This window comes from Pteropus alecto, unplaced genomic scaffold, assembly GCF_000325575.1.
Source record: "Pteropus alecto unplaced genomic scaffold, ASM32557v1 scaffold7, whole genome shotgun sequence".
NCBI classification, from domain to species: Eukaryota; Metazoa; Chordata; class Mammalia; order Chiroptera; family Pteropodidae; genus Pteropus; species Pteropus alecto.
In genome coordinates, this window is record NW_006494614.1 from 42,649,193 (window position 1) to 42,664,315 (window position 15,123).

Here is a 15,123-nt window from a genome sequence, read left to right on the forward strand (position 1 = left end):
CTGATGGTTTTCTCCATTTCTACTATATGTGAAATATTTGGCACAGCTATCTGACCCTTCCAAATCAGCTGTGCTCCTGTGTTCACAGAGCTCGTGCAATTACCTGGGTCTGGCCAGCAGTGACAGCTGTCTGGGGCTGCTGGATGATGATCTGCTGGGTCTGGCCCTGCTGGCCCTGCACCTGCACAGCCTGCCCACCCTGGATCTGGATCTGTCCAGGTGGGACCAACTGAATCTGTGAAAGAGAACATGAAGAAAGGTTAGTACCCCACTGACACTGGTTTCTTTCAGTCCTGGAGTGTTAGTCGCCCAAATTCCTCTTGAAAGCAGAAAATGCTACGAAGAGGAAAAAAAGACAGAAGTCTTGTTCTGCTTTCTATTATATGAGAGATAACTTGTTTTCCACTTATGAAACAAAAAGAGGAATTCAGATCACTGTCTGGATACTGGATGATATTAAGTAATCAATGTCAGTTATTTTTAAAGCTTGTTCATTTAAAAGTACATTCTGAAGTATTTTTTACAGATAAAATGATATTTTATATATTAGAAATAATTTTTGAGAGAGTAGCAGAATACAAATGAAACTAGAAAGAAAACTGATTATGTGTTGATTACTGTTGATAGCTATGGTGATTCATCACACCACTCTTTTTTGTCTATGTTTAAAGTTTTCTATAATAAAATGTTGAAAAAAATTAAGTTATTTCTAATTTCCAACTCTAAGCTGGGATTATATAAATATGTATACAAGAAAGCCTTAAACACACAGAAAAGTAGAGACTATCATATCAGATACTCCTGTAGTCACCATTCATATTTAACAAGTTAACATTTGCCGTATTTGTCATTTAACATTCCCTTCCCAACTAAAAGGTAATCACTATAGTAAAACTGGTGACACCCCTTACAGAACATATTTTATACATGTATATCCATAAAAATACATAATACTGCTTTATATTCAAAAATTTCATATAAACAGCACCGTATTTTATCTTTTTACAGTCAGTATTGTTTCAAAGATATAGCCAGCTGAAATAGAATTAGTTCATTAATTTATTTGGTGTAAAGTACATTAAGTAATTATAATATAATTTATTAATCTACTATCCGTGGTTTTTGGCATCCAATGGAGGTCTTGGAACATATTATCCAAAAATAAGGTAATATGTTTCTTGAATCTATTTCTTGGGTCTCTACTCCAGGTCCATGGGATCTTAACCTAAAACTATATGTAAAATTTTGCATATATTTGGACAACTGCATCTTTTCTAAGAAGGGGGCAAAGGTTTCCCTGGAATGCTAAAATAGAGGATGCAATCTAAAAAATGTTAAGTACTCTTCTAAAAGAAATGGTTGTTCAGAAAACACTGATGAGAAGTGACCTCTTATAAAAAAGAACTGAAACCTTAAGCATTCTGAGAAAGGCTATGGAATCTGACCTAGAGCCTTATATACATTAACAGAAAATAATTTTTCCAGGATGGTTTGATTAGTTATGGTCTTGCTTGGAGGAATGAGAATAAACAACCCTGCCTAAACTCTTAAAGGCTCCATATACACATACATACATACATACATACATACATACATACATACACACACACACACACACACACACACACACACAACCATAAAATCACATAATTTAGAGCTGTAATGAACCCTAGAAATCATCTGATATAAACTGCACTTTTGAATGAGAAAACTGACAAGCAAATGACTTGGCCAAGATTAGAAAGCTTTTAATGGCAGACCTGAGAATCAAAGTCAGGTCACTACACTTCCAGTATACTGTTTTTAGCACTATATCACACTGTCCATTTAAGAGTGGAGAGGAAGGTGTGGCAAGGAGGGTTGGAGAGGAGGCAATGAGGAAGGACAGAAATAAAACAGCAGTGTGAAATAGAGTAAAGTACACATACTGGAACATATTTATAGCTTCATACATTTATGCATGGAGAAATGTGGAAACTATTTTTAATTCTAACTACAACTCTATCATGGCAAAAATGTGCCAACAGCTTTTAAATATATACAATGCTCCTACCCCTTAACAAAACAATCCCTCCACTCCAAACAAATTACTCTAAAAATGAATTCAACTGAAAAATAAAACTATCATGCTCAAATACATTTATAGTAACCTTACTATAAAAGCAAAAAAAAAGACAAAAAGAAAACTAAATACAGTTTGCAAACTGTAAATTCTGATTCATCAAACTGATTGACCATTACAAAGGAATTAAAAAATAAGAAAATCATGTGGAAATAATTTTACAAAAAGAAAAGCAAAATAAAAACAAAACTACATGCATGGTACAGTGGTGCCCAAAAAGTATGTATAACAACCACAGGGAAAACGCAAAAATTAAAAGTTTGATTTATCAAATAATGTGATCATGGCTGTTTCCCCCCCACCAACTAATATGTAATTCCTCCAGAAAAACGAAAACATTAATGTGATCATTCTGTTAAAACAAAATATATACATATAGTAAAAAGTCAATAATTCTTCCTCGTCCTCATTTCCATGCTAACAAACACGTACACCTATAGGATTTTGGCTATTACTTACAAAGATGAGATCAGTTTATATTTCTCTGCAGATTATTTTTTCCCATGTCACCCCTTTTAACGACATAACATTCCATGTATGAATATGATATATCTTAAACAACCATTTCCTTACTCTTATTAATGGACATTCAGGATACGAAAATAATGTTTTGTTTTTTTTGCTGATACAATGCTGCAATAAATGTTTTTGTATATTTCTTCCTATATATCTATGCTTTTCTTCCAATAGGATAGATTTTCAGAGATGGGACAGGTAAATCAAAGGTTTATATATTTAATAGTGAGATGCCTTTCCATAATGACTTTAGAATTTAAAATTACCAAAAATAATGACTGTTTCCTCTTCTCCACACTCACTGTAGAACTGGGTATAATTATTCTTTTTAATTTTTGCCAAATTGATAAAAAATTCCTAATTTTAAAATTTGATGCCAGAGTTGTATATAACATTCCTACATCCTTCTTTTAATCTCTTCATCTTTGTCTTGTTTACCTTTATTTTCTGCTTCTGAATCAGTCTTTCCAGTGGATTTATATAATTTCTTATTGATCTGTTTAAAGAATCAGCTATTATTTACCCTTTCTACATTTTTGTTAGTTTTCTACTTCATTAATTTTAACCTACTTTTTGATCATTTTGTTCTTTTCCTCACTTAAGATATATACTATTCATTTATTTTCAATTTTTAAAGAAATAAAGTATTTAAGGTTATAAATTTTGCTCTAAATACGATGTTAGGTGTGTGCAGTGGGTATGGACTAAAGGTTTTCTTTTTTCATCACTTGCTAGATAACTCAAATTATAAATTAAATGGAAATGTTGGTGAGGATGTGGAGACTGCAAACTGGTATAGCCACTTTGGAAAACAGTATGGAGGTTTTTCCACAAAAAACTAAGAACTGATCTACCATATGATCCAGCTATCCCTCTACTGGGTATTTACCTCAACCAAAGACTTGAAAACTCATATCCGAAAAGATATTTGTACACCAATGTTCATAGCAACATTATTCACAGTGGCCAGGACATGGAAGCAATCGAACTGTCCTACGATAGATGACTGGCTAAAGAAGCTGTGGTACACATATACAATGGAATATTACTCAGTCATAAGAGATGAAAACTTGCCATTTGCAACAACATGGATGGACCTTGAAATAATCATACTAAGTGAAATAAGTCAGACAGAAAAGGTTGAAAATCACGTGTTATCACTTATATGTATATACGCCTAAAAGCAACAAGTGAACAGGACAAACAGAGACTCATGGATATGGACAATGGACTAGTGGTTACAAGAAAGGAGGGGAAAAGGGAAAAAATAAAATGGGCAAAAAAAAAAAAAAGAAGAAGAAGAAGAAAGAAAAGAAAATTTCCCATGGCAAATAAAAAGGAAAAACTAGTTTGTGATATTGTGTAAGTTTATTGTCAAATATTAACCATTTCAATAAATAACCATTACAAATTTTTTTTAAAAAGTTCCCTTCTCCTTTTTTTTTTGTTTTATTATTTTTTTTTTTTTTAGTATTTTTGTCATGCAAGACTTCTGGACTCTGTCAAATGCTTTTTCTGCATTAATTGCGATGATCATGTGTGGTTTTGCCTTCTTCATTCTATTAATGTGACTATGAGATAATAGAAACTATATATATTTATTGGTCTCTGCCCCCAGTTCCTGGCACAGAGCTCCTAAAACCCTTGCAATTCCCTAAACACACACACGCACGCACACACACACACACACACACAAAATAGAAAGAAATGAAAAAGGATAATATTTCTGACCAAAACCAACAATATCCAAAGCAGAATTCCCTCCCTCAGTGAGCAGAAGTGCCAACAAAGGTCACACTGAGAATTACTTTTATTAAACCAGATTCTCAACTCTTGGTATTCTTTACAATGATTAAAAATCATGCCTAATTAGTTCTTACCAGAGAAGTACACTTTCTGTACAGTTCTGCTTTATCACTGGTACTACAAAGGTGGAATAGCAACTAAATGCGAATAGAGAATAGGAAGCAATTAAATGCAATATCAACTGTTAAACAGTTTGTAATAACTATTCTTTAAAAACTTCTATACTGATATTGTCGAAACGCTTTTTTCATACCACTCACCTGCTGCAAACCCTGTGTCCCAGATACAGGTACTTGCATGATGGTTTGACCTTGTCCACCAGGGACAGCCTGCACCATGATGGGTTGGCCTGTTGATGTGATTAACTGGCCTCCACTGACCTGTACCATTAATGGCTGCCCCTGGACCTAGAACGAAGGAAAATGAGAACAATGAAATAACATTAAGATACAAAATGGTTTTACTAAAAGACAATCACTGGAACTATTTCTCTGCCTTGCTAGAGGGGGAAGAGTTAGGAGAGACTCTAAGAAAATAAGTCTCAAGTACTTATCCTCAGGTTCTGTCTTCTTCAAACATCTATGGTATCTGTGACTAAAGGCCAACCTTACTCCTTTAAAGTCAGACATAATGGAGTATATCCAGACTTTGGGAAGTCTCAAGAGACGTAAGATATTTGTCACCAAATACAGGCTAAATCCACGAGAAGCATTTGATCAAAATGTCAAGACTAATATTCAAGAGACTAATATTCAAGAATGGTATCTAGTAAGGGCTGAAGATAAGACAATGAGAGGGGTAGCTGATAGTGTTGATGATGGTGAGTTCAAGTTCTAAATAACCTGGAGGGAGTAAATCGAACTATACTCAGCAATGACTCCATGAGGCTGGGTAGCAAGCAGCTCTGGAATCTTATGTGGAAGTTCCTTCTCCCCATAGCTGCTCAAGCATAAATGAAATGTACATCTTTTACCCTCTTCACCTTACTCTGAGAATTCTAGTTTGGTTGTTTAAAGAGCCCACTAGTAAAAACTGCCTAGAAATATTTTCTGGTCAGTTTACAGCATCTGTGGTGAAATTCCTCGCACTGGAAGCAGTTATTTTAAATTTAAAAGAAGCGTTGACGAATATGGAAATTATAAAGAGCACTCGCATATACTAAAAAACTCCCAACTTTCAAGCTCCCATGAATAAATGGAATACTCTAAGAGCCAGGACATTGGACATTGTAGGTGCTCTGTAACATATCAAGTCCCAATAAACCTAGCTAATAGAATGCCTTATAGAAGCCAAAAAACAAGTCATTTTAAAAGTGAAATGGAATAGTCAACAGAAGAGCTAGAAGTCCAAAACATTCATTATCAAATTCTATCTTTGTTTCGAGGAATTATTTGTAACAGAACAAAATATTCATATGACTAAAAATTCACTCAATGTCAGTGAAAGTAGGTTCAAATAACAGAAATTAGTTAAAGGACCAATCACTCCTAAAGGAGATTAGATAGATATTAAGCAACCCTCCAACCAAAATGTTATCAGAATGTTTAGGAATGTTCAAAACCCTAGCTTTTGTTAGACTGTTCACTGAGAAATTCCACTTTACTTTTAAGGACTTTACAATCTGATTCTCATGATTTCTCCTTCCCTTAGCTCCCAATCCTAAATAGAATTCCCTTTGCTATACCAATGTCTGCATATGCTCTATAAGGAAAGATTTTTCAGAATACTTATTGCACGAATACCTGAAAGAACTATTTACAATTTTCCAAAATAATGAGACCCCTAAGGAGCAGTTTCCATTATTTCCATAAAGTGTTTCTACTTATTTTAAATAAAATCTACACAGGTAAAAAATACAAATTTTAAGGCATAACTATTAATAATTTTCTGGCTAGCCATCATCTTAACATCTCCACTATTAACATGCTAAAAATGCACATGATAAACTATGAGACTCCAAGGAGCCCTCTATATTTACAACATGATTACAAGGACACATGCATCAGACAAGAAGCCATACAGTTAAGAGCATGTTACATTCCCATTCCACAAGTGGTTAATGACAATACTGTTTTACATATCAATATATGAAGCATGAAAAACATAAATTACAAGCTATTGAACTCTCTGAGATTCCAATAGTTTGGAATAACCTACAAGCTTAGCTTCTTTCAGCCTAATTTAGGTTCAGAATTAGCTGTATATCACCATCAAACACTATAGGTGGCAGATGTGGGGGTGGGGCTGAAAGGGTAAAATAAAATGATTACAATAACGGGTAGTTAACTGTAGGATGTTTAGCAGCACTAGCAATAAAGTGAGATGTGAGTTCTACATTCCAAGTCCTACTTTGAATCATTTCCATTCAATGGTGAAAAAAGGTAGAGTATCCAAATCTTGCCAGTTTCTCAAAAATATGGTCATTTTAGTCAAAGAAACCTACAGATACAACAAAGACTATAATTAGGAGCTTATACTCCTAATTATATACTTCGGATATTTAACTTGGCTATACATAATGGAACCGCATTGCTTAAATAAGAATTCTTATAGTGGCTACAACACCTAAGACCTACAGAAAGCATATCCTACTTATGTCCAACCAAGAGGTATGGTATAATCTTTGCATATCTAATAAGACAGATCACTACTTCCCCAGGAAAGGTAGTAAAAAGGCAACAGTTAAGAGATTAACAAAATTTAGTCATTAGATAAACCTTGCTAAATACAATAATTATTTTGCAGCTGATCTGCCCTTTTAATAAAAAATAAAGCACAATCCAGCCCAGCTAATATGCATATTTCCTCTACTATTATCATACAAATTCATGAAATTTTACCATCCAATCTGATTAGAGTTTGAGCTCTAAATAGGTTCTAATGTCACTCATAAGAAATTCTTCTTGTCACTTATACCTCTTCTTTCCAAGGCATTCCCAAAGAAACACACACTAGCCAAATACAATTTTCAGAAAATTGACACTGGGGTCACTATATGACTTGACATGAAACATTAGAAAACCAGCATGTTATAAGCCTTAAAGACAAGTTAGCATCAAAGACATGCAACTAATTTTGCCATTCCTCCTTGAGAACCTACCACAAACAGCACCAGACATGAGGAAAGGAGAAGTTCATGCAGTGCTTACAGAGAATCAGAGAGGGCACCACTACCTGGAGGGTCTGGACTTGCTGGCCTGAGGCGGATGCCACCTGGGCCTCAGTCTGCAACTGGACAGCAGTGACACCACCCTGCTGCTGAGAACAGGAACAGGAAGAGCTTGAAATGTGTCAGGAAGAAAATGTATGGTTCAAGACATGAGATACCTTACCTCTTATAGGAGAGGGAGTGAGTCGTCTTTCAACAGCCCTACCCTATACAGGGCTGTGAAATTGCACAGACTCCCTATACTGAAGCTGTTTTATTGAAAGTAGTAGGATTAAAGATATTAATTAGCCCTTTGTCCCCAGGGTGGAACTCAAAACACACTTCTGTGACTCAGAAACATCAGAACAGTTGTCATCATTAACAAAAAAATTTTTAACACAGTCCTCTTCAGAAACAGGAATTTGGTCCTTTTACCTACAAAGTTATTTTAATGCTCTTTTTATTTCCTCAAATGAGTTCATAAGAACAAAGGTTTTAACAGCCTTGAAGCTACAATGAAGCATTTCTGGGGCTTAAATGCAATCACTAGAAAAAAGAACAAGGCAATCATTGTGAACCAAAATCGTTTTCATGAGGTCACTGCCCTGATGTCCCAAAACTAAGATTACTTCTACTCAACTGGACTACCTTAGAAGCAATATTTTCAGTGATTCAAGCTAATTTTTATTCCTCTAATGGCAAGGTCTGACAGTAAAAGAATTCACCCACCAGGGCACTGGTGTGGATGGAAGGCCCTTTGTGGAATCCTCTTTACTAAGGCAACTGAAGGAGGAAGCTGCCAGAGCCACAGCAGCTGTATGGAAAGAAAAGCCGGCAAGGAAGTTTAAATAATTATTCTCTTAATAAAGAGTAGCTTCTTCCTTTGATCATTAGATAGGACAACTCACCATCAAAACTTCCCTTGCTCTCTCTACTAACCATTTTTCTATATTATCTAAGTTCCATTTTGGAAACAAAATAGTCCCAATTTTGGCTTATGGTGAAATTGTTGCATAATAGATGTCTTCTAGGGAGAAAAATGAAGTTTCACTAAAATAAAGCCAGGAATAAAGCATTAGAAAATATAAACTGTATAAATTCAAGAAAGCACCAATTTAATTACGAATAAACCAAGAGCCAGGAATTCCTTTCTAATATGTGCTTATCTAGAAGAGTGGCTGTCTATTATCCTCATGGTAAACTAGAACTTTTCAGAATAAGCACTGTGGTGGATCAAATCAAAGAACAGTGGATTCCTTGGAAGCTGACTATCTTGGTTTATGTATTGTGGCCAAAGCCTTACTAGATCACAAACTAGCTTAATCAAGAAGAAAAACAACCAAATTGAATCCATAATAAAACAAAAACTCCAAACTTCCATCTGAAAATAGACTAGGTGTTTTAACTTTTAATAAGACAAAAGGGGCAATTTACTATTAAACCAGGCTCAATAAAAAGCGATCATGGACTGGACACAGAAAACAGGAGAAAAAGTGCAACAAATTCAATCTTCAAAAAGTACTTCAGCACAGTCTTCGGACTCATTATATGTAAGATCTGGTACCTCAAATAATTCCCCAGTTGAGTAGTGCTGTTATCAGATCCATTGCTTTGATGTTCAGAGCAGTTTTACTTCCATACCTGCTGCTGAATCTGTCCAGCTTGTACAACAATCTGCTCTGTTGAACTATTGCTGTTTGCTGTATACTGCTCCATGGTCCCTCCAAGTTAGAATACTGTACACGGTGAATTTCACACTGGAGATCCTAGAAGACTGCAAGATGCACTCTTATTAGAAATGTTGGGAAAGAAACAAGATTGTCAATAAAGGCCTTGCCAGATAATTAACCTTGATAACTTATTGCTGTACTTTATTTTATTTGCATGAAATCAGGATAAGATAACAAGAAATGTTTATATTCGGTATCATTTTTAACTAAGATTACATGGCACAATCATAATAATATCATAAAGTAATTTCATGTTTTAGTAAACAGTTTTAGCCATTTCTTATTGGTAACTTTACTTTTCAATACTACAACCTGTAGAGCAACACTTATACCTTTGAAATAATAAGCTACAATAACGCTTTACTACAAGGCTTATTTAACACTGATTTTCAGGTCTGCACACATACTTTAGAGAATAAACAGTTTCTTTAACTTGTAACAAACATTTGTTGCCCACAAAACTCTCGTTTATCCATCACATACAGTAAGCAATTTAAAACTTATTATTTAGTAAGTTATTTACTAAAGCCTGAAGTCAAACATTTTACTTATCAAAATCTCCATTAAGTAGTGCCAAGTAAGAAAGTCCTAGAAGATGATTTAGGAATTTGCATTTTAATCCAGAGCAAGAAATAAAAAAAAATTATAGTAATGGCAAAATGATTATATGTTAGATAAAGGAAAAACTTTAAATGACATGATTTTCTCTAAAAAGAACTTGTTTCCCCCAGTCTTGAGTTTGAATGCCTAAAAATATGCCACACACCCTTAATTTTAACTTCTTAATATGGCAATTTTCAAATATATATAACAGTAGCGAGAGCATTAAAATGAACCCCCCTAGCTGTCACCCAACTTCAACGATTCTCAACCCACAGTCAATCTTATTTCACATATCCCATCCACTTTCCACCCAACCCTGGATTATTTTGAGGCAAATCCCAGACACCATATTATTCTCCAAATCCATAAATCCTTCAGCATCCAGCTCTAAACAGTAAAGATTCTTTTGTCTTTATTTTTTTATGACATTGTCTCCACGTCATTTCAAATATTAAAAAATTAGTAAGTCCTTAACATCATTAACTATTTAGCCAATGTCCAAATTTACCATTCTCCTACACTTTAACAGTTAAAGACTCCTTCCTTTTTGAAATAAGGACACAATTAGGTAAATAGAAATGATATCTGAGAACCTTGAAAAAAGACTTGATCAAAAATTTAAGGGTATTCACCTTGGAAATATTGGGGAGGTATGGGTATATACAGACAAAATAGAGTTAAATCTTTTTCCTCAATTTTTCTCCAGATCTTCCTAAATTCTAAAATTCGAATGATAAAATTACGTGAGCTAAGCTGCACATTACAACAGCAAAGCAAGGCACCACTTTCCATAAATCCACATGTGGTAGATGAGATCAATCACTTGTGAGGTATCTCAGTATTGTGTGAAAGAAATCAAAATATATTCAAGTATATGCTCAAATATTTAGGAGGAAGTGTACTGATGTGTAAACTTTACTTTGAAATGTATAAAAAATAAGATAGATTATTGGATTAATGAGTGGAAAGATGGAGATATCTGATAAGGCACATATGATAAATGTTAATGGTAGATTCTAGGTGGTGGGCACACAGATGTTTATTGTAAAATTCTTTCAACTTCATGCTTGAAAATTTTTATACTAAAATGTTGGAAGAAAAAAACCCAACAAAAATTAATCAAGCTTATCACTCATAACCAAAATAGTATGTAGTTTAAGAGTATAAGAGCCACAAGTGACAGGTTGACTATGCTATCATAGTCATCTGGTCATACGGTCCTCCAACTCACTACCCTTGTTCTAATGAAATGCTCATCAGGCAAATATCTAACATCATTTGGATCAGCAACACAAGTAAACTTGATAGTTATTTTTCATTGCACACTGACAAACTGCCTTTCTGATTTTTACACCAGTTTCTTCTGAATTGGTTGACTGAGTGATCTCCAAAGAGATACTGGGAACAGTATAGAAAATTTGTTAGGTTTTCAGCCAGACCAAGTGGCTCTGCCAGGGAAGTAACTGGTCTTCTCTAAACTCTTTATTTTGTCTCTAAATGCAGTACACACAATACACTCACGTTTCTAAACTAATTAAATTAAAGAATTAAGGGTTATGATACAAAAAACTGTATGTGATTTCATTTATATGAAACCCTGAAAAGACAAGAGTAATCTAGAGACAGAAAACAGGACAGTAGTTCCCTAGGATGGGAGAAGTGGTGGGAGGTGGGGGAGGTAAAATTGGGGGTTTGATTAGGATAGAACACCTGGAACTTTCTGGGGTGATAAAAATGTTTTATATATTCATTGTGGTGCATAGGTGTATAAATTTGTAAAAACTCACCAAAATATAAACTTAAAATGATTACTCTTTCCGTCTATATCTCAATAAAGTTGATTTAAAAAATAAGGTTTATGAAGGAATGTCCTCTTTATTTCAACACTTCCCCAAACCCAAACCCTCTTACTATATGAGATTCTTTCCTAGATTAATTTCCAGAAATTTACAACTTACTCAAAGAGCATGGAAATTACTAATAAATGTCATGAAGATTCTCCTAACTAGTTTAAATTTAAAAGCATTTAAATACACTTTGAAGGGTAAAAAAGGAAGCAGCTTCAAATCTAACAGAAATTCTCTAACATTAATGTAGAAGGTGATTCAGCTGGGAGCATACTGAGATTGTTAATGTTGAGTACTGTAATGCAACTGGCTTCAGCAAAGCCATATGTTCCTACTACTGTGAGCTTCAGTTAGCAGAACTGCAGTAAAATCTGACACTGTCTTTCCTCAAGTGCTTCTCTGCCCAAGATTCTGACATTAAGTCAGCCATATTTAGTCTGTCTAGCTCTTGCTTCTAACTCAGTTTCCAATGCTTTTCCCTCAGAGACTGTGTGTTTATTCTGGCTAGCATGAAAATTTTATTCCTCCCACTTCAAGATGCAGAACCTGAAATGTAGCTAACTACTAGGAACTCATTCTACGTGGAACCATACACATTTCAAAGATAAAACTTCCATAAAGTCAACTATAAGCATGTGAAAAGCCCCTCAAAATTACCATATTTGACCATCGCTATCAGGAAAAGCCTAGAATAGTAGCTTTCAAACTTCTTTGACCACATGCACAGTAAGAAACACATTTCGTATCACAAGTCACTGCACATGTAACATATTAAAGAGTTTTTAAGTTTTGCAAAGGAGTAAAAATCTGCACTGGAACCCTAAGAGGAACACAGTAATACGGGAGTCTGGAGGATAGAGATTTCTTCCAGCTGGAGATAGATAAAACAAGGAAGGCTTCTGGAAAACATGGCATCTGATCTGGTCTTAAGTACAAGAAAGAATAATGTATGTGTGATGATGTGGGAGGGAGGTGGAGTACTCCAAATGAAGAGCAAACATAAAAGAAGGGCAAATTTCTGCATATGAACAGCAGATTAAAAGGTCCCTTTTTTTAGTCAAGTGACTAGACAGAGGTCACACTACTCTCAAAATTCCAGGTAAAGTTCTTTTGCAGACAGGTGGAGGCTCTAAAAGTGTTTAACAACCACAACAAAAATAACCTTTACAATGTGTAGCAAAAGTGGTGGTTTTAAAGTGATCAGATATATAAAAGATATATAAATGCTTTTTAAAAAAAACTAAGACACACTTCCACATCTATTAATGTGGATAAATATTAAATGAATTTTTAAAAATGACAATAAAAAAACTCATTCTAAAAAGTGAAAATGAAAACTGTCTCCCAAGTTTTAGTAGTAGAAAGAACACTGGTCTAGGAGTCTTCTGAAACGTACCACCAGTTGTATGACCTTAGTAAACGTGATTGTAAAAATGGGCACCATATACCAAAGCCTACTCTCTATGTGCTAGGGGCTGCACTAGGTACTTCACATAAGTAAAAAATGTGAAAGTCCTAGGGAAAAAACTTCCTTTCTTCCCTCAAGGAAACCAGCCACTGTTACGGGATAGAATCCCACAAGTCAGAAACTTGTTTTTCCAACCTGAGAAAATATTCTGTATTAAGATGTACAAGTGCTTTTTACCAACTGGGCTGTCCAGCCTAAATAAACTCTCACCACTACTGCCCAATGCCCTATCCTATCTTCCTCCTCAGGCACACAGAACAATTTGGTGCCTGAGCTCATCTCTTCTGTGAGCAATGCTCTTCTATTCTTTCTTGTCGGAAAAAAATCCCATCACCCTTCGAGGCCAATCAGTGTGGCTATGTTAAGCCTTCCATCGAGGCTGCTGGTACTTCACAGGACTGAACTTGGACCCATTATAGGACTAACAGTTAGGTAGGTATTAATTAGCTGTTAACATATCAATCACCACCAGGCAGGGAAGGTTCTTATTTACCTCTACCCACTCTCTTCGAGCACACAGACTGATGCCTGGTACATACTAACTGCTCCTCCATACTTGGTTGTCAACGGAGATTTCTTCTCACCCTAACGAAAATCCCACATCTGATGAAGAAATGTTAACATGGAAAGTATATGAGAAAAAAATAAATAAATCAAGAGGTACACGTTCAAAGTGACACACAAAAGTGGAAGAAAAGGGAGGGAGAGCTCACGAAATGAGCAATGAATAAGACCAACAATATGAAAAGCAAGTTGTGCAGCATCCAGGAAAGGAATGTTCAGGACTAGCAATCTTCCAAGAGTGAGGTTCCCGGAACCGAATGGACTGGCCTTAGCGCCCAAGGAAGAAAGGGAGACCGCTTGGTTGAGCTCCAAGACTGAGGTGTGCGGTTCTGCCCTGGCGGGCGGAGAGGAGAGGAAATGACGAGCCAAAAGTGGGTGGTAACGGAGCCGGGCCGGAGACCCGGGCCAGGCGTGTTGGGAGGGGCGCAGTGGGGCAGCTGGAGTGGGCTCATTGATTGACTCCCCCCTACCCCAGCCAGAGAGACGGCGTGGGCGGCCCCGCAAAGCGCCGAGCTAGAGGCAAGCGGGGCGGCCCCCTCTCCACGCCGCACTCATGGCCCAGTGGCCGCGGCACGCTTCTTCCTTAGGCCTTCCTGCCGACCCAGGAGGGCTGCAGACAGACCGAACCAGCTCTCGGAGGACTGGGGACGCGGGGCCCGCGAGGGGGTGGCGAGAGGGGGGTTTCCCGTCCCAAGGGCCGGAGCGTGGAGGGTGCAAGGGCAGACTTAAGTGTGAGGTCAGAACGACCAAGAGGGGAAACTGCCAAGGCGGGCGCGTGTGTACCTGAGTGTAGGGGCATTCATGGTGGACAAGCCCGCCACTCTCGAGCCTAGGGCCTAAGAGTCTGGGGAACCGGGACGCATCCCCAACTGGCACTGTCACCGTGCAAGGGTCTGGACCCCAAGGTGCCGGCCCCCGGGGGCGCCATGTCTGCGCGGGGCGGCCCCCTGCAGGCCTCTGCCGGGAGTGTCCCGCGGCGCTCGCAGACTCCGGGCCGGGGCCGCCAGCCGCCCCGCTCGGCGAGGCTCAGCTCGACTCCCGGGGCTCGACAGACGCCTGGGCCTCTCCTGAGTGGTCAGCGAGACCCGCCAATCGGGGCGCTGGGGCCGGCTCTGGGCCGCTGGATATTGGCTCCTCACACTCACCGTGCCTCGCTCCCCCGGTTCGCTGCCCGCGCTGATTGGCTCCAGTACCGGACTCCGAAACCCAATCAGAGGCTCCAGCCGCCGCTGCCGCCGCCACTGCCGCTGCCTCGCAAAATGGCGAACCCGAACAAAGGGGAATCGGGCCTCCCTCCAACCGCCTCCGCGCAGGCGCCT

The 15,123-nt window shown here is 37.4% G+C and overlaps 1 protein-coding gene across 11 annotated transcripts in view; it reads right to left on the minus strand.

The window, feature by feature from the left end:
• Nucleotides 1–15,087, minus strand: part of NFYA (nuclear transcription factor Y subunit alpha) — a 27,279-nt gene extending 12,192 nt beyond the window's left edge. Inside the window, exons 1-6 of one of the 11 annotated variants that reach the window (XM_015600388.2) lie at nt 14,588–14,854; nt 13,734–13,843; nt 9,234–9,366; nt 7,616–7,702; nt 4,705–4,851; nt 104–235 (exon numbers count right to left, since the gene is read on the minus strand). In XM_015600388.2, the coding sequence (XP_015455874.1) occupies nt 104–235; nt 4,705–4,851; nt 7,616–7,702; nt 9,234–9,308 (441 nt within the window). In that variant the 5' untranslated portion in view covers nt 9,309–9,366; nt 13,734–13,843; nt 14,588–14,854. Of the gene's footprint in view, nt 1–103; nt 236–4,704; nt 4,852–7,615; nt 7,703–9,156; nt 9,175–9,233; nt 9,367–13,733; nt 14,431–14,587; nt 14,855–14,949 lie in introns of those variants that run through there. The other 10 variants (XM_025042545.1, XM_006926573.3, XM_006926574.3 and 7 more) reach the window with 10 other exon arrangements.
• Nucleotides 15,088–15,123: the final 36 nt, after the last annotated feature.